Source organism: Budorcas taxicolor, chromosome 8 (genome assembly GCF_023091745.1).
Source record: "Budorcas taxicolor isolate Tak-1 chromosome 8, Takin1.1, whole genome shotgun sequence".
In the NCBI taxonomy this organism is placed as follows: domain Eukaryota; kingdom Metazoa; phylum Chordata; class Mammalia; order Artiodactyla; family Bovidae; genus Budorcas; species Budorcas taxicolor.
In genome coordinates this window covers 41,319,255-41,337,834 of record NC_068917.1, presented here as the reverse complement: position 1 = coordinate 41,337,834, position 18,580 = coordinate 41,319,255, and the positions used below count along the sequence as shown (strand labels likewise).

The 18,580-nt window shown below is 43.4% G+C and overlaps 1 protein-coding gene across 1 annotated transcript in view; it reads right to left on the bottom strand.

The window, feature by feature from the left end:
- The window catches only part of GLDC (glycine decarboxylase), an 81,831-nt gene extending 64,768 nt beyond the window's left edge, over positions 1-17,063 (bottom strand). The window contains exons 1-2 of the mRNA XM_052645243.1: positions 16,809-17,063; positions 16,186-16,264 (exon numbers count right to left, since the gene is read on the bottom strand). Coding sequence (XP_052501203.1) covers positions 16,186-16,264; positions 16,809-17,063 — 334 coding nt within the window. The remainder of the gene's footprint in view (positions 1-16,185; positions 16,265-16,808) is intronic.
- Positions 17,064-18,580: the final 1,517 nt, after the last annotated feature.

The following is an 18,580-nucleotide window of genomic DNA, read 5'->3' as shown; positions in this document are numbered from 1 at the left end:
GGCATCACGGACTCGATGGACGTTGAGTCTGAGTGAACTCCGGGAGATGGTGATGGACAGGGAGGCCTGGTGTGCTGCGATTCATGGGGTTGCAAAGAGTCGGACACAACTGAGCGACTGAACTGAACTGAACTGAGATAGCATTCACATTGTAATTAAAGCTATTTATATACCATTTACATTGTATTAGGTATTATAAGTAATCTAGGGATGATTTAAAGTATATGGGGCGGTTGTATGTAGTTCAGTTCAGTTCAGTCTCTCAGTCGCGTCCAACTCTGTGACTGCATGGACCGCAGCACGCCAGGCTTTCCCGTCCAAAACCAACACCCAGAGCTTGCTCAAACTCATGACCATCGAGTCAGTGATGCCATCCAACCATTTCATCCTCTGTCATCCCCTTCTTCTGCCTTCAATCTGTTCCAGCATCAGGGGCTTTTCCAGTGAATCAGTTCTTTGCATCAGGTGGCCCAAATATTGGAGCTTCAGCTTCAGCATCAGTCCTCCCAATGAATATCCAGGACTGATTTCCTTCAGGATCGACTGGTTGGATCTCCTTGCAGTCCAAGGGACTCTCAAGAGTCTTCTCCTACACCACAGTTAAAAAGCATCAATTCTTTGGCGCTCAGCTTTCTTTATAGTCCAACTCTCACATCCATACATGACCACTGGAAAAACCATAGCTTTGACTAGATGGACCTTTGTCGGCAAAGTAATGTCTCTGTTTTTTAATATGCTGTCTAAGGTTTGTCATAGCTTTTCTACCAAGGAGAAAGTGTCTTTTGATTGCATGGCTGCAGTCACCATCTGCAGTGATTTTGGAGCCCAAGAAAATAAAGAGTCTCACTGTTGCCACTGTCTCCCCATCTATTTGCCATGAAATGATGGGACCAAGTGCCATGATCTTAGTTTCTTGAATGTTGAGTTTTAAGCTCAGCTTTTTCACTCTCTTCTTTCACTTTCATCAAGAGGCTCTTTAGTTCTTCACTTTCTGCCATAAGGGTGGTGTCATCTGCATATGGGAGGTTATTGACAGTTCTCCCAGAAATCTTGATTCCAGCTTAAGCTTCAACCAGCTCAGCATTTCACTTAATGTACTCTACATTTAAGTAAAACAAGCAGGAAGACAGTATACAGCCTTGATATAGTCTTCCCAATTTTGAACTAGTCCATTGTTCCATGTCTGGTTCGAACTGTTGCTTCTTGACCTGCATACAGATTTCTTAGGAGGCAGGTCAGGTGGTCCGGGATTTCCATCTCTAAGAATTTTCCTGTTTCTGGTGATCTACACAGTCAAAGGCTTTGGAGTAGTCAATAAAGCAGAAGTAGATGTTTTTTTGAACTCTGTTGCTTTTTCAATGATCCAATGGATGTTGGCAATTTGATCTTTGGTTCCTCTGACTTTTCTAAATTCAGCTTGAACATCTGGAAGTTCACGGTTCACATACTATTGAAGCCTGGCTTGGAGAATTTCGAGCATTACTTTGCTAGCATGTGAGATGAGTGCAATTGTGTGGTCGTTTGAACATTCTTTGGCACTGCCTGTCTCTGGGATTAGAATGAAAACTGACCTTTTTCAGCCCTGTGGCCACTGCCGAGTTTTCCAAATTTGCTGGCATATTGAGAGCAGCACTTTAACAGCATCATCTTTTAGGATTTGAAACAGCTCAGCTGGAATTCCATCACTTCCACTAGCTTTGTTTGTAGTAATGCTTCCTAAGGCCCACTTGACTTCACACTCCAGGATGTCTGGCTCTATGTGAGTGATCACACCATTGTGATTATCTGGGTCACAAAGATCTTTTTTGTGTAGTTCTTCTGTGCATTCTTGCCACCTGTTCTTCTGCTTCTGTTAGGTCCATACCATTGCTGTCCTTTATTGTGCCTGTCTTTGCATGAAATGTTCCCTTTGTATCTCTAATTTTCTTGAACAAATCTCTAGTCTTTCCCATTCTATTATTTTCCTCAATTTCTTTGCACTGATCCCTGAGAAAAGTTTTCTTATCTCTCCTTGCTATTTACAGTGTATTAGGTATTTTAAGTAATCTAGGGATGATTTAAAGTATATGGGGAGGTTGTGTGTAGGTTATATGCAAATACTGTACCATTTTATATAAGGGACTTAACAATTTTGGCATCCATTAGGGGTGGGAGGTGTGGGGGTAGGGTCGGGGAAGGGGGCAGAAACCAATCCCTCCTGGATACTGAGGGACAGTTGTATTCCTTGATTGGTCTTCATCACAGCCTGGTCTTGATGATCAATTTATATTCTACTGGGGACACAGTGAGTTGATAGAATGAGTAGTCTTTGTACATCGAGCTAATGGACACTGGTGAACCACCAAGGGTAGGGCAAGTACTTGGTCATGCTTCTGAAAGTTATATGGTCTGAGAAAACTTTACCATTCACTCATCCATTGCTCATCAAGACCAGATAGAAGCCAAGACAGTTTGTGACTTGAAGAACAGTTAAGCTGCTTCTTACTGTGATAAAATCAAGACCTCATCTAGAGATTAACATACTAAATCAGAAAGAGAAAGACAAATACTATAATATATCACTTATATGTGTAGTTTAAAAAATGATACAAATGAACTTATTTACAGAAGAGAAATAGACTCATAGACACAGAAAACAAATTTTCAGTTACCAAAAGGAAAAGGGGAAGGAGGGATAAATTGGGAATTGGGGATTAATAGATATACACTCCTATATATAAAATAGATGAACAACAGGGACCTACTGTATCGCACAGGGAACTATATTCAGTGTCTTCTAATAATCTATAATGGAAAAGAATTCAGTAATATGTGTTGATATATAACTGAATCACTTTACGGTATACATTGTAAATCAACTGTATTTCAATAAAAATCAATTTTATGAAAAAAAATCTAGACTTCAGACTTTACCATTCATTTAATGAAAACCACTTCCCAAACACACAACTTAGTGAGTGTCTGAATTATTTCTAATGTTTGTTAGCTGGTCACCATTTCTCATACCTACTAATGAAATCTTACTTCGTTCCAATCAGCAGAAGAGCCAACTCAGTGAGTGCATTTAGGATCCCAGGGTTTGAGTTAATATGTTAAGTGATGCCAAGATTCAACAGGCATGGAGAAAAGGGAAGAAAAAGGGAAAAGTCCACTATCAGAGGTCTACTGCTGAACCTGTCTGAAATGGAACACAGTAGAAACAGTCTCTAAGAGCAAGTTTGGGGTCATGATTGGTCTAAATAAGAGCCCCAATCCTAACCATGCAATGCACCCCATTGTAGTTCACAACAGATTACATTCCTTTCTTCCTTGGAAATGAATTCCTTTCTAGAGAAAATAGTGTGGGATGCTTCATTCCAAAGTGGCAGCTTTCTCCCCCCATCTAGTAAGATAAGCATTTTAAAAAGGCAGTTGTGTCATATGAATGCTGGACAGCACAGCCCAAGGAAAACTATGTGGACAAAGAGGAGGAAGCAAGATCAACTTCCCCCCAGAGTGAACCCCACAACAGCACACACTCCTCACTCTTGTCCTTCCAACTTGACAAAAACAGCTTCCTCCTGTAAACAGGCCCAATTCCAGTAACCATATTCCTGAATGTGAAGGACAATGAAACAAACAAGGGAGGAAATGAGACAGAATGAGAAAGGGAATGTCCATTAAAAAATACTTCAATGGATAAACAAGGTCCTACTGTTTAACATAGGGAACTATATTCAATAGCCTATAATAAACCATAATGGAAAAGAATATGAAAAACAATATAATTCATACATATACACACATAAATGTATCTGAATTATTTTGCTGTACACCAGAAACTAACACAACTTTGTAAGCCAACTATACTCCAATAAAAAAAATACAAAACCACGTAGAGACACCCTGATGCCTGCCTAGGGCCTCATAGAGCAGCCAGTCCTGTGCCTTCCCAGCCATGAAAGTCCTCAATCCTTCAGCGATCTGAACAGTAAGTTCTTTTCTTGTGGAATAAATGCCTGCTTCTGACCTTGTTTACTCCTCTACCTCAGCACATTGCATAATGCCCTGGTCCTATTGTACCAGGAACAGAGTTCAGTGACCTGGGTACTACTCCCTGAGAATCTGCAGGTGGGTCTCTCACTGTTCCTGCTTCTCAGAATTCAGAATGAACGCTTCCTCCTTTCATAAGGCCACAAAAGAGCTTTTCCTTTGTCACTTTCACCTAAAATATCAAGGAGAACTCTGTACCAACCACTACTCCAAATATACTTTCTGATAGAAAATAAGCTGATTTAGCTGTTAAATTGCTAGGTCTAGGTTTTAATTTTCCACATATGTGAACTTTGACAAAAACTGGGAAAATGTTGAGCACATAGGCTATATGGGTCAAGATACCTGTTACACTCCAACACACACACACAAATGCAAATACATACACATTATTCCCCATTCTTAACCCATTCCCCAAACACTCAATATGATGATTGTTTTTGCCACAATCATATAGGAAAATGCTTTCTTTTGCTTTTTAGACAATCAAAATAATATGCCTAAGTTATTACAGAGTATATATAATTGTACCATTTATATTAAAAAATTAATGTATATACATATTATATGTTAACAGAATAGCTCTGGGATGATTCTTAAGAAACTGATAAATGAGAAGGCTTCTTGCTTTTTCCTGTGTATCTTTTCACGATTTTGAGTTCAAGACAATATGCCTGTGTTATTATTAAAAATTTTTAAATTAAAATGTTATGCACAGAACAAAATCCTCCTTGTGAAATACACTGGTGAAGATACCTACAGTCCCCGTAGTGGCTGGCTGTCCTCAGAGCATTTTCCATGCAGCCCAGCAGCACCCAGAGTGGAGCAGCCACTCAACCAGCAAGAGCCATCCTCCCACGCCCTGCCCTTCGTGTGCTTGGCAAGATGCTCAGAAAAGGACTCCAAGGAAATCAGCAGGATTGAAAACCAACAAACTCATATTTGAATTTGCCCAGAGAGGCCTTTTTCTGCCAGAGGCTACAGGGAAAAGCTGGGGCTAGAATGTGAGGACAGAGACTGACTTAGCATTTTTCTTGCCAACTTGTAGATCCCTGGATTCAAAGCTGCTCAGGAACAAGGGGTGGGGTCAGGGGCTCTCAATTCAACATAAACAAACCATGGGTGATAGCATATATCAGGATTTTCTGATTTCCTGAGTGAAAGCCAGAATTTGCCCTCTAACTCCGTCCCCATGTGCAGCCTTTCTCTAAGGTCAACCTTTCTCCCTCCTCCATAAATAAGTGGGGTTAAGCCAGGCTTAACCCCACTTACTTAGCCCATAAACCCTACTCCCTCTTATCTGTCAAATTTCTTTTCCTGGTGAAGAAATTGCCCAACCACAGTCTGTTGAATCACTGAATCTGTTCAGTCCAGGAAGCTAAACCAACCCATAAGCTCTGCATAGTGCAGAATTTTGCTGTTGGTCAGTCGCTAAGTTGTGTCCGACTCTTGCGATTCCATGGACTGTAGACTGCCAGGCTCCTCTGTCAATGGGATTTCCCAGGCAAGAACCCTGGAGTGGGCTGCAGAGGGACATGGAAACTCTAAACTGAAAACTCTGCAAGACTGGGAGAGGGGAGCCCATCCCACGTATCAGGAGCACCACACAGGCCTGATGCCCCATCCCCAGTCCTGCCAGGCTCTTTCCCATCTTCTTGCTCAGCCAATTAACACCCAACCTCACCTAGCCCCTCATGACCCTCAGGAATTAGAACCCTCTGTCAGGTACTTCCAGCTTGGAGGAGCCAAGGCATGTCCAATCCGCATTTCTGATGGCTCTTTGTCCCTACAGTTCTACCTTCTCACCCAGGAGATACACAAAGAATACAGGCATATGGAGAAATTTGTAATCCACCCCAGAATCTCACCAACTAAATTATAACCTCTTTGTGGGCAGGGGCATAATGGTTTGCTAGGCATATAGTAGGTGCTCAGAAAATGCAAGTGAATGAAAATTCACCTAAACCCCCACACATAATTAGCTCAATATTCACAACAAATCATGCATTACAGAATCCACGAAGACAAATCAATGTGCAAATTGTTCTCACATCCCTAAAGGCACAAGCTTCAGAGAAACATTTCTAAATAGAAACTTGCAGCTATGAAGCAAATTCTGTGAAATAAGTTCAGTGACTGCAATAATTTCATATTTTCCAAAATTTTCTTTCCTTATTGTTTAATCAGTTAGTATATTGATGATATAGACATTGAGAATCCTTACAAAATAAATCCCCAGTTTGCATTTTTATTAAAATACTGCACGTTTAACAAGTAAAACAAACCTCAGTAGTCAAAACCAGATCTAAGATTTCTAAAAGTAAAGCACAGTGTCATTTGGTGGGGGGGAAAGTGGACATAAGGAATAGAAGCCAGAGCATCTACCCTCCGACAAGCAGCTCACAACCTCACTGTTGACCAGCTTCCTTAGGGCTCTGAGTTGACTCAGGTTAGCAGGTCAGGCCCCCAATCTCATTCCCATAACATGGTCACTGAGCTTCCACCCCAATGTGCCTCACATCTCCCAGCCTATGCGGCCCTTGAAGTCCTTGGCCACTTGACTTCACCAATCCTCCACCTCAGCTAAACTCAGACATCCCATTTTTGTTTCTGCTCCCCTGTCACTAAATGATGTTGGATGAGGGGACCCTTGCAAACTTCATAGATTCAAGGCATCAAATCTCAGCAGGGAACTTCCTTGCTGGCGGCCACCTGCTAATGCAGGGGACAGGGGTTTCATCCCTGGGACGGGATGACCCTACATGCTGCAGAGGAACCAAGCCAGTGTGCCACAACTCCTGAAGCCTGCATGCTCTCGGGCCCTCGAGCCACAACTAAGGAGCCCAAGGGCTGCAACTACTGAAGCCCACATGCCCTAGGGCCAGCAAGCCACAAATATTGAGCCTGCATGCTGCAACTACTGACGCCCATGTGCCTAGAGCCTGTGCTCCACAATGAGAAGCCCACGCACCACAACCAGAGTAGACCCCACTCTCTGCAATTAGAGAAAGCCCACGCACAGCAGCTAAGACCCAACACAGTAAAGAAAAAGAACTCAACACAGTGAAAACAAACAAACAAACAAACAAAACCTCATAACAAATGTCAGCAGGTCTTCCATGCAAGGTGATTTAGGTTCCTCACTACCCAGATGGTCACTTTCTCACTTTTCTAATGCTCAGTCTCACCCTCTCTGTCTCACTCAGATCTTTAGACAGGCAGCCCCTAAACTCCTCCCACCGCAGAGTGTCCTAACATCGTCAGGTAGACTTTCTTCCCTCTGATCCCTAAAAAAGTTCAGAATTTGACACTAAGTCCACAAGCCCTGACTTAAGACTTATCCTTTGGCCTCTTGGATTACTTCATCTCAGGCTACTCTGCAGTCCATCCTTTTCCATGCTGTTTCCCCATGTCCTGGCTTCTACTTTCTTCCCAATACTCCATCACTAGGAAATCTTGCTCACTCTCATTAATTCATTCAGAAGAGTCACTAAACCTGTAAATCCATTTCTAGTCTCTCTCTTGAGCTCTAGACTTGTATTTTCAACTACTGCTTCAGCTTCTTCAAATGCATATTCCAGCAACACCTCAAATTCAATTCTGCTCAAACAAGACTCATAGTCTCATCTTCCTCCAGGACCCTCCTCTTCTCCCTGTTCATGCTGCTAATATCACCATCACCCCAAGACACTCAGCCTAGAAACTGACCTACAGTCCAACCTGCTGCCCCTCTGGGCCAACCACCATGTTTGTACCAAAGCATACTTCCCAGGCTACTCCCAGCCAGCTACTAAGCCCAGTAGAATGAACGCAGGCCCAGTTCTGTAAAGATGTGGGACTCCTCTGGAGGACGACTTTGGCTCAAAGACTCCACGCAGACTGACCAAAATTTTTTAGATCTGTGTTGCAGTCTCTGATTCTTCTTACCCAATTCTCCTTTCATCCTTCTTCTCCACCTGCATCACAATCTAAAAGCTCCCCAGTCTTCCCCTGCTCCCATTTTTCCATCTCTAATATCCTCATAGCGACTGCTTCCCGGTAGACCTGAACTAACGCACATTTAAAATTTCACCTCTAACCTCTCCAATAAGCTCCCAGTTGGTTCCCTTGCCTGTATCTCAGAGGCACTCGGCCAAGCACAATTTGAATGTATACTTCCTTCTGTAATAACTGTCAATGTCTCCCCATTACGTACAGGAAAACAAATCCTTTATCACAGCTTTGGGCCCTTCATATCTTGCTTTCTATACGTCTCGGCAGCTCAATATTCTATACATAGTTTACTCACCATCCTCAAATAACCATGCATGTTCACACTTCCACCCTTCTGTTCATGCCATAACCTCAGCCCAAGCATTCACCCTATTTGTAGAACTGAGGAGCTATTCACTATCTGAACCTACAGTCAGGGATCATATCTTTATCACCCTTTACCTCCTGACTCTTGCATTCTCAGTGCCTAAGCAGTATCTTATTTTCTATTGAAGTTTCTCAATAAATGAGGCATGAAAGTGAATGGAGAAGGTCATAGATATAGATCTGGAGACAACAGTTTATAACCCGATGGTAACAAAGGGGACTAGGCTGGGAGATTTAGGATATGAGCAAATGGCTCTATGTACCTTAACAGTCCTCAAGAGTAATGCCATATTTAAAACATGGTATAATTGATTTCATTTTTATAGCACTGAATATTTTTTAAAGTTAGGTAAAATTCATTATCATTTATAATACTAAGTATATGTTAATTTAGATGAATGTGATAGTTTAAAAAATATGTTTGCAGAAGATTTTTAGGGCAGTGAAAAACCCTTTATGCTGCTATAATGGTGGCTACATGTCAGTATACATTTGCTCAATTTCACAGAATGCACAACACCAAGAGGGAACGCTAACATGAACTTTAGACTCTGGGTGATGATGATGTGTTTCTGTAGGTCCACTGGTTGTTAACAAATGTACCATTCTGGTGGAAGATGTTGACAATGAAGGAGTCTCTGCATATGTGGAGGCGAGGGCTATACAGGACCTCTCTGTACTTTCTGCTCAATGTTGCTGTGAACCTAAAACTGCTCTGAAAAGGAATGTCTATTTTAAAAAATTATGTCTATAATCTTATTTACACACTCCTCCCTTCAAAAGGTGGAAACTAATTCCCCTTCCCTTGAATCTGGACCAAGCTTAATGACTCACTCTAATGAACAGAATATGATATAAATGATACTATAGGACTTTCAAGGCAAGGTTATAAAAAGGATAGCTTCTGCCTGGCTTTCCTTCTCTCTTGAATTACTGGCTCTGCATGAATCCAGTTGCCATGCTGTGAAGACACTCACTCAAGCAGAATGTGGACTGACCTGTGTGAGGAGGCACCAGGGCCTCCCACTGACAGCCAGCACCAACTTCCCAGCCATGTGAATGAGCCATCTTGGAACTGGCTCCTCCAGCTCTGGTTGAGCATCCACCAGTGTGGAACCACGACCTCACGAGTGACTCAGAGCCAGAACCCCCTGGTTTAGTTGCTTCTGGATTCCCGACCTCAGAATCTATGAGGATAATAAATGTTTGCTGTTGTTTTAAGCCAGTGTTTTGTAGTAATTTCCTATAAAGCAAGAGATAAGGAATAGAGCACCTTTTCCAAAGAAGAACCAATACTTTAAAATATTGTTAAAGAACTTCATTTATATAAAGTCTTTGATGATGCTGGATGAATTCCATGATCCTTTACCAAGGCGAAGGGGAAAAAGTTATTTTACATTTTAAGTTCTTTGTCTCAATCACATGACCTATTGGGTGCCTCATCACCTTATGTCAGCATGTTTGTATGTTTGTATGTCGAAAAATAAGAAAGTCCTGTGAAAGGATTCCAATCCAAAATGGAATCTAAGGATATGAAAATGGAGAATCTCATACCTGCTCCCTCGGAAGAATGGAACTTGAGGACTGAGAAATTGATTTCCTATAAATACCTGATTTCTACAAGGCTGGGACTTATCTCCAGACCAATGAACATCCACCAAATATCTCTCCATAATCAAGCCAACAAACGTATTGTCTGGGTTCCAGCTAGATGGCCCTCTCTTTGTGCTCCCTGCCCACAAAACACAACCTACCCTAGACCTTCAGCTAACTTTGCAGCTTCTACAGCAGGTGCCTCCCAAACTGTAATTCCTCTGCTACTCCCAAATAAACTCAGATTTCCGGTGATTTGAGCTTGCTTACCTCTTTATTTAGGTTCTTTATTCAGTTTACCTCTTTATTTAAGTTGATAGTCCAAAACATGTTAATGCTTAAAATGATACTTTACAAAGAGTGAGATTTCTCACTTGGTGCAAAGCTTTGACTAGATGGACCTTGGTTGGCAAAGAAATCTCTGCTTTTTAATACGCTATCTAGGTTGGTCACAGCTTTTCTTCCGAGGAGCAAACATCTTTTAATTTCATGGCTGCAGTCACCATCTGCAGTGATTTTGGAGCCCCAAAAGGAAAGTCTCTCACTGTTTCCATTGTTTCCCCATCTATTTGCCATGAAGTGATGGGACTGGATGCCATGATCTTAGTTTTCTGAATGTTGAGTTTTAAGCCAACTTTTCTCCTCTTTTACTTTCATGAAAAGGCTTTTTAGTTCTTCGCTTTCTGCTATAAGGGTGGTGTCGTAGATGAGAGTGGGGTGCCTAGGTAGCCTCAGCATGGGGCTGGTCAGCAGGAAGGCCAAGCGACTGGAAAGGTGGAACTCTCAGGGCCACCCACTGACCTCTAGAAGTAGGAAGGGCATAGGAGCTGAAGAGTAAGCTCTATAAAAACAACAGATTTGATGAGTTTCTAGAATGGCTACTACATTCCTGTGCTGGGAAAGGGATGCACCCCAGTCCCATGGGGACAAAAGCTCCTGTGCTTGGGACCCTTTCAGACCCCACCCTATGTTGTTGTTTAGTCATGTCCAACCCCACGGACTGCAGCATGCCAGGCTTCCCTGTCCTTCACTATCTCCTGGAGTTTGCTCAAATTCATGTTCATTGAATTGGTGATGGTATCTAACCATCTCATCCTCTGCCACCCCCTGTACCTTTTGCCTATCCTATGTATCTCTTCATTTAGGTGTTCACCTGTATCCCTTATAACATCCTTCTAATAAACTGGTAAACATAAGGAAACATTTCCATGTATTTCGTGAGCCACGCTAGCAAATTAATTGAACCAGAGGAAGGAATCCAACTTATAGCTCATTTGTCAGTGCTGCAATGGTAAAGAATCTGCCTGTCAGTGCAGGAGACACAAGAGACTCATTCAGTCCCGGGGTCAGGAAGATCCCCTGGAGGAGAAAATGGCGACCTGCTCCAATATTCTTGCCTGGAAAATTCCATGAACAGAGGAGCCTGGTGAGCTACAGTTGATGGGGTTGCAAAGCGGTGGACATAACTGAGGGACTGAGCACAGCAGGTCAGAAGCACAGGTGACAATCCCGACTTGTGATTAACATCTGAAGTGGGGGCAGTCATGGGGAGTTAATATGTGAAGTCTGATGCTATATGCAGGTAGATAGTGTCAGAAGTGATTTAAATTGTAGGATGTCCCCTGAGAATTGAAATATTGCTTCATGGTGTTGAAAAATACCCCAGAATCCCCCAAATCATCAGTGTAATTATTCTATTAAGAGGCCATCAAAGATGAGACTATAATAATACTCAAATAATTCTGTAATCATGCCTAGCACATTGAATTTTGCCATCTTATTTTTCTCACTGAAGGTGCTGCCTTTTTGAGTTTTCTCCTTCTTATAATAACATATTTACACACACAAAAAAAATACATAGTCAATAAAAAAGATATTGTCTTTGTTTCTATAGATAGAGGAGATATCTATAAAAGATATATTTCAACTTTTTACACTGCTTTCAGAAATCCCAGTTTTTCTATTTAACTTCACATCATTTCTGTACATTTACAGCATTTTATTCATAGTTCTTATGACATCTTGGACATTTTAACTTTTGAACTCAAGTCACATTAAGACATAAGCCCACTGAAGAGAGTGATTATGTTTATTCATACATTTATCCTCGCAATGCCTTGCCAATAGTAAATAGTCATAAACACTTACAATTTAGGCAATAGGTTGACTGTACAAGCTTTCAGTCAGATCAGTAGGGGTCTGCCCCATAAGAATTAATGACAAAAATATAAGGGCAACAGACTACTATGAGAGTCTAAACATACAAACAGACAATGGTCAGACCATATATAACTATAAAATTTTCACCTACCACTTGCAGCAACCTGCTCAGGAAACCAACCCCCTAATCCACAATAAACCACCCCTGAGCCAGCTTGCTTCAGACTAGACTAGCAGAAAGCTGTCTTTTGCTATCTCCAGCGACAATGGCAGAAAATAAACAATAACTTCTCTAGCAATCAGCCCAAAAGAGCCAGGACTTGATTATTAACTGACAACTACACTAATCTTGGTCCCTGCTTCCAATCTACAACCAACCAGACAAAGCTGAACAGCCTTAAGCAATCACACGGAAAATCCTGCTTTAGATGGAAGACTTGCTTTTGTTGGCCTACCTACATCTTGCTCAGGCCAACAGGGTGCTCCTGAAGGCCTTCCTACTCCTCTGTAAAACAAAAGGCTGACTTCTATAGCAAGTTCAGAATAAACAGCCTTTGCTTTTCTCCTTTGGCTGGTCTTTGTTTATTTCCACAGTTGTATAAGAAGAATCCATCGGAATTATCCTAAAGATGAAATAATAATTCACATATGCTGGGATCTCAAGAAGCCAGAAATGGCCAAAGGAGAGATTTGTCACAGACTGCAGGCTGCACCTGACAACAGACTTAGTCCAGCTGAAAGATAACTGATATCCACAGCTAGGAGAATAGATGCCCTGTCGGTGTCCTTGGGGTCAGTTCAGAAGAGTGGGTCACCTGGGTGACAGAGTTGCCACCTGCAGCTGCATTGCACAACACTGCACCCTTTGCTCACGGCCCTCCATTAACCATTTGTTAAAATCACTCTAAACAATATTGCTTGGAACATTAGGTTGTCACAAGTCCATCAAAAGTCTCATTCTGACAGCTCAGCTGCCCAGTTCAGGTCAAATAACTTGAACATTTAAGGGTTTAGTGTTTCCTCTCTCTTCCTAATAAGCATGCTCATAATAAGCAATGTGCAATTTTCTGTAAACTTGAAACCTTGCTGCTTCTGTGAAGTTATGGGCTACTTCAGTCTGGTTCACTTGAGATGACTTCACTGAAAATACTACACAGAGAAACATATCATAGCTGAAAGTGAGTGGTGTGATTCATAAAGTATTTTAAGTCTTATATTAATTGCAAAATAAATAATAGTTACTGTAGAAAACTCTAGAAAAAACAGAAGAATAAAAAGAAATCTAAAATCATTCATAATGGCACCATCTGGAGAAACAAATGTTTCCACTGACATAAATCCTAGTTTTTTTCCTTTGTGTATGCCAGTGGAGGGTGGGGGTTCACTTGAATGGGATGAACAAGTAGCTTTGTTTGTTTCCCTAAAGTATGGCTTACTGTGAAGATCAAGACTGAGATCAAGGCATTCTTTCAAGGCACTTCCTTACATGTCCGAGGGGAGGGGGAGCCTCCTACATGACAGCTGAACCGTCCATGCTTCCCTGACTCTGTCAGCCTACTCTGTCCTGTATAATCTGTTCCCTCTGGCTACAGCAGTCTCCCCTGGCCTCATCCAACAGAGCATTACTACTTATCCTTCAACACTCAGCTCTGACCCTGCACCTCTCTTACCCCTTCCCTCTCCCTGGCAGTGGGCCCGAGTGTTCTCAGACCTGGGCTCTCAGCCTACTGTGGCATTTCCACTAGGGCAGCTGGTGGAGTGATTCCAGTGTGTTGGGCTTGTGCACACCTGTAAACTGGATACTGAGGAAGCGTCAGGACAAGGATTTTCTACTTTAGGGGACAATGAAGAGGACTGGAATGTGAACAGGGCCTGCACTGTATGGGTTGAATTCTGCCTCCACTGCTTACCAGTGGTGACCTTGGGCATGATTTTTACCGTCTGTATGTCATGGTTTTTGTATTTATTTTGGGCCACGCCACACACATGTAGAATCCTAGTTCCCTGACCAGAGATCCCTGCATTGGAAGCGAAGAGGCTTAACCATTGGACCACTAGGGAAGGACCGGTTTGTCCATTTTAAGTCAGAGTTGATAATGATAGTTACCTCATAGGATTGCAATAAGGATTTAATTAATATATGAAAAACATTTAAAAAAGAGCCCAGTACATGCTAAGTACTACATAATGGTTTGAGATCATAAAGTTATAAATAAGAACCCAAGTATCACCATACTGCTTACAGCTCTCACAATCTTCTTTTATTCAGCAATGAGGGATTTAAGACAGGTACTAGCTCTTAGTTTTCTCTCTACTCAGTGAACCTATATTTGGTCTAGGATTCTTCTGATTATGGCAGAACACAGCCACTCAGCTTTCGTGTGAAACCAGGTTTGGATCACGCTGCTCCACCAGTAAATGAAAACGCTTCTACTAGAGATTATCTGCACCAATTTGCTCTCCCCACGTGGAGCACATTCAATAACCATTGCAGAGTAAAACACTGATGCCTTTCTGATCCATTCTGCACCCCCATCCTCCCTATCCCCACTCCCAGCTCCCTTCCAAGAAGCAAGCTTTGTTGGAGAGCCCGTCTACTTCAGGGCAAGGGAGACTCCTGCCAGTCCAATATTTTCTGAGTCACCTCAGTCTAACCAGATGGAAGCAGCCCCAAACTTCACAGAAGCTGGGTTTAAAGTTTACACATAAATTATAAATTACTTATCAGAAGTCTGCTTCCAAAGGAAGGGGGAGAAATGGAATCTCCCAAGGTTCAAATTATTCGGCTGGAAACAGGCAGTGACACTACAAGAGGCTAGATAACTTGGCCATGGTTCCTAGACTTTGATGCTCTTAAAGAACATTTTACAGTATATAGTAAAAGGGCCGACCTAAGCATTTTGTGACTTGGAAAGACTCAGGAAGAAATTTATTTGTTAAAATATTCACTGATGACTTGCTTTAAAAACATATAACTATGCTAAACATCCAACGAATCTGACTTCCTAAAGTTGAAATAAATAAGGCTTCCAGCCATCCCCAGGTCTCAATCGGATAAAAAGTTCGTATTTTCTTCTATGAACAAGGTCCCTTCCATCAGGGGAAATGGTTCGCATTTGACACCAATAAAGGGAGCAGCCCTCAGCACAGCCTGAATTATAGCATCAGTCAGCTGGGGGCTGGACCTGCTTCATAACTCAAGTTGTATACTTGAAAACAAAATAAAGCCTACTTTCCACCTATCTTTTCTGTCCCCAGACCTAAAGCAAACCAATTGTCTTCTCTTCCCTTGACCTCAGAAGATATAGCATTTTTATGATTCAAAACCAGGAGAATACTTTCCTATTAAAAAAAAAAAATTCAGCTCTGCCTCTCCACTTGAATTTTGTGTGTGTTGTGTGAATTCTTGCTTAGTCATAGATGTCAAATAATCTTGAGACCATTAAAATATTTTTAAATATAAAATAAAATTCTAAGAGAGTCTGTGGATAAATTAAGATTTCTTAAAAATCATTCAGACTTTAAAAGTACTGATGCCCTTCAGTGGGTATAAATAACAAAATCTGGATCTGAGATGGAACAATTGGAAGCTACTGTGATATAAATAACCTTGAGGTAGGAGGCCAGATGTCTGGGTCTCCCATTTTTGTCACTCCCCTATTTCAAGACTGTAGGCAGTTCTTTTTTCCCTTCTGAGTATCCCGATCTGCAGAGAAGTGAGGACATCTCCCAAGCCAAAGGATGGGCGAATCATATCTGGACAGGTGCCTGGCGAGCTGGGAATCCTCCACACGTGCTTGTGCACTGCCTTCCCCAGCCCCACCCCGCCCCCCGCCCCAGGAAGTTTGCTGGCTCCTTGCGCTGAGACAGAGAACTATTCCAGGGAGCCGAATATATTGCACCCTCTCCCGCCCCGTGCGGTACCCAGCACTGTTTTATCTAAACATTCTCCCTCCTGAGCAATCCTGACCCACAGATGGACTTTCAGAAACCACAGAAGACAAAACAGGCCAGAGCAAATGGAGTCTCCCGGTTACTTACAGACAGGGTCATCCATTTTCAAGGGTCTTTTCAGGCGGATGCTGGCAGGGATGGTCTTCTCGATCAGTTCATCAACGCTCTAAAATTAAAATGCAAGCTCGTGAACACTGAAGGCAGAGGAAAGTGCTTCTGAGCTAAAAGTCACCTCTGTGTTTTGCATACACAAAGGCTTGTGGGGACTTCACTTAAATGGTCTAATTTTTAAAAAGAGTTTCTTTTTAAAAAGGACAACTTTAACAAACCAAAAATCACTCGTGGGGGGGGGGGAAATAATTAGGGTAGTAATTCGGCCACTCTGGCTTGGATTTCGGTGGGCAATCGGGGATAACTGGATAAATCGGGAGGTCCTTCTCTTGCAAAGTTAGAGCTCATCAGCAGGGCCGAACTAGGTTGTAAAATATACGATTTTGAGGCGCGAAGAGCTGGTGGAGGAGAAAGTAAGCTGGTGGGAGAAGTCTGGGGCACGCGGACCGAGCACGCGCGCTGGCTTCCACACCAGAGCCCCGGACCAGGGTGCAGGTCCCAAGTGAAGCGAAGCGGGGCTTCTGGTGGGGGCCAGGAGGCCGTGCGGGCTGAAGGCGAGGCGGGGGTGAGGCCCGGGAGAGCTGGGTTGGGGTCCTTACCGCCAGCCCCAGGGCCTGTAGCATCTCCTTCTGGTCTTTGTCCCCGGGGCCGATATGTCTCCGAGCGAAGTCGTCGTGTCTGGGGAGGAGGCGCTCGAGGAGGCGCGAGGCCCCGGCCCCGCCGCTATCCCCGCCGCCGCTACTTCTGTCACGGCCCCTCGGCGCCCACCGGGGGCCAGCTCCTCCAGCCAGGCGGCGGCCGCCCCCGACTCCGCAACCCAGACGCAGCCCCCAGGCCCTGGCGCAGGTCTGCATGGTGGTCGTCACCGTCCCCTGCCTGGGCCCGCGAGGCTCAGCCGGGCTTTCTGCTCTTTTCTGGTCGTAGTCCCCTGGGTGGCGGCTGCCCCCAGGTGGCTGGAGCCCCTTCCCGAAGGATGACCGAAGGGACAGATGGATGTTCAGAGGCAATGAATGGGTGCCGCGCCGAACCCGGACACGCGCGCAAACTTGTTACTCCTCTCGAAGCACCTGCTTCGCACACTTTAAGCGTCGTTCTGGGGGTGGGCAGTGGGAAAGGCCCAGTGAAGGCACGGCCAATGAGAGTGAACGGAAGGGCGGGGCAGGGTCTGCCCCGCCCCGCCCCCTTTCCCTACCCCCTCCTCAGGCCCTCCGCGGACTCCTGCTGCTCTTCTCGCAGAGCCTTCCACCCTCAGTTACCCCTGCTCCATCTCTAGTGGATGCAGGGATCCCTGCGCTCGGTGCCCAAGGGCACAGGCGAAGTGCCTGGCGGATTCAGCTGAAATGGAAGGTGATTCCGACAGGGAGGCCAAACTCATAGAGTGAGTTAGTCTCAGTTTTAGGGTATCTCCCTGTCATACCTCGTGGAAACCAATAATGCGCAGATGAGAGTTCTTATACAGTTGTAGAATCATGAACAAGTAATCCAACCTCTGAGCTTCGGTTTCCGCATCTAACAGAGCTGGATAGTATTTAAAAAGAGACCGTACATTGAAACTACAATCATAACACTAGCCTTGAACTCTTCTCTTTTCCCCTTTCCCGCCCTGCTCTCTCCCCCCGCGGGGGGCGGGGGGGGGTGGCTGTGTGTGTGTGTGATATAAAAAATGCAGAAGATACAAAGGTATACATTTTGCACTGTCACCTTAGTTGAAATATTATTTATACCTGTATATTTTGGAAATCTAATCTCTCTAGCTATCTCTTGAGATTTTTACCAGAATGAGCTTTCAGAATTCCAACTCTGCTAATACGAGGAAGAGTGAAGGACACAACATTATTGGGCGTACTACGATTAGGGAAAAACAGAACCTGTCCTCTTTCTCCTCTAAGCTTCCTCTTTCAGTCTTATTCTGCACACCCTGGGTTCTGTAACTCACAGGCACAGAGAGTAGGCAGAGAGGCAGGAAAATTGAAACCAGAAAACTGTAGGCAAAATGTGTGTGTGTGCGTGGCAGGCCAGGTAGGGGGTGAATGGTGAACTAGGAAGGCCTGGCTGAATATTTTTTAAGTTTTTCACTAGTTTGGAATTGAAATTATAGCCTTCATAAAAGTTGGGAGATATCCTTGGTGCTAGTTGCCATGGGATAAGACAGAAGCAGTGTGCATTTATTTCCCATTCCTGACTATTCTCTATGGATCAGAGGGGCTGGAAGTGAGAGAACTATAATTCCCAGATTGGCTCCAGGCTTCTAGATGTTAGTCTTCTGTGAACAAGATACACTTGTGTGAGAATTGGAAAATGGAATAAAAGTAGAAACCATTTTCTTGTTTTTCTGACAGCAGCAGAGAGATGTATGGATGGCAGCAGACAT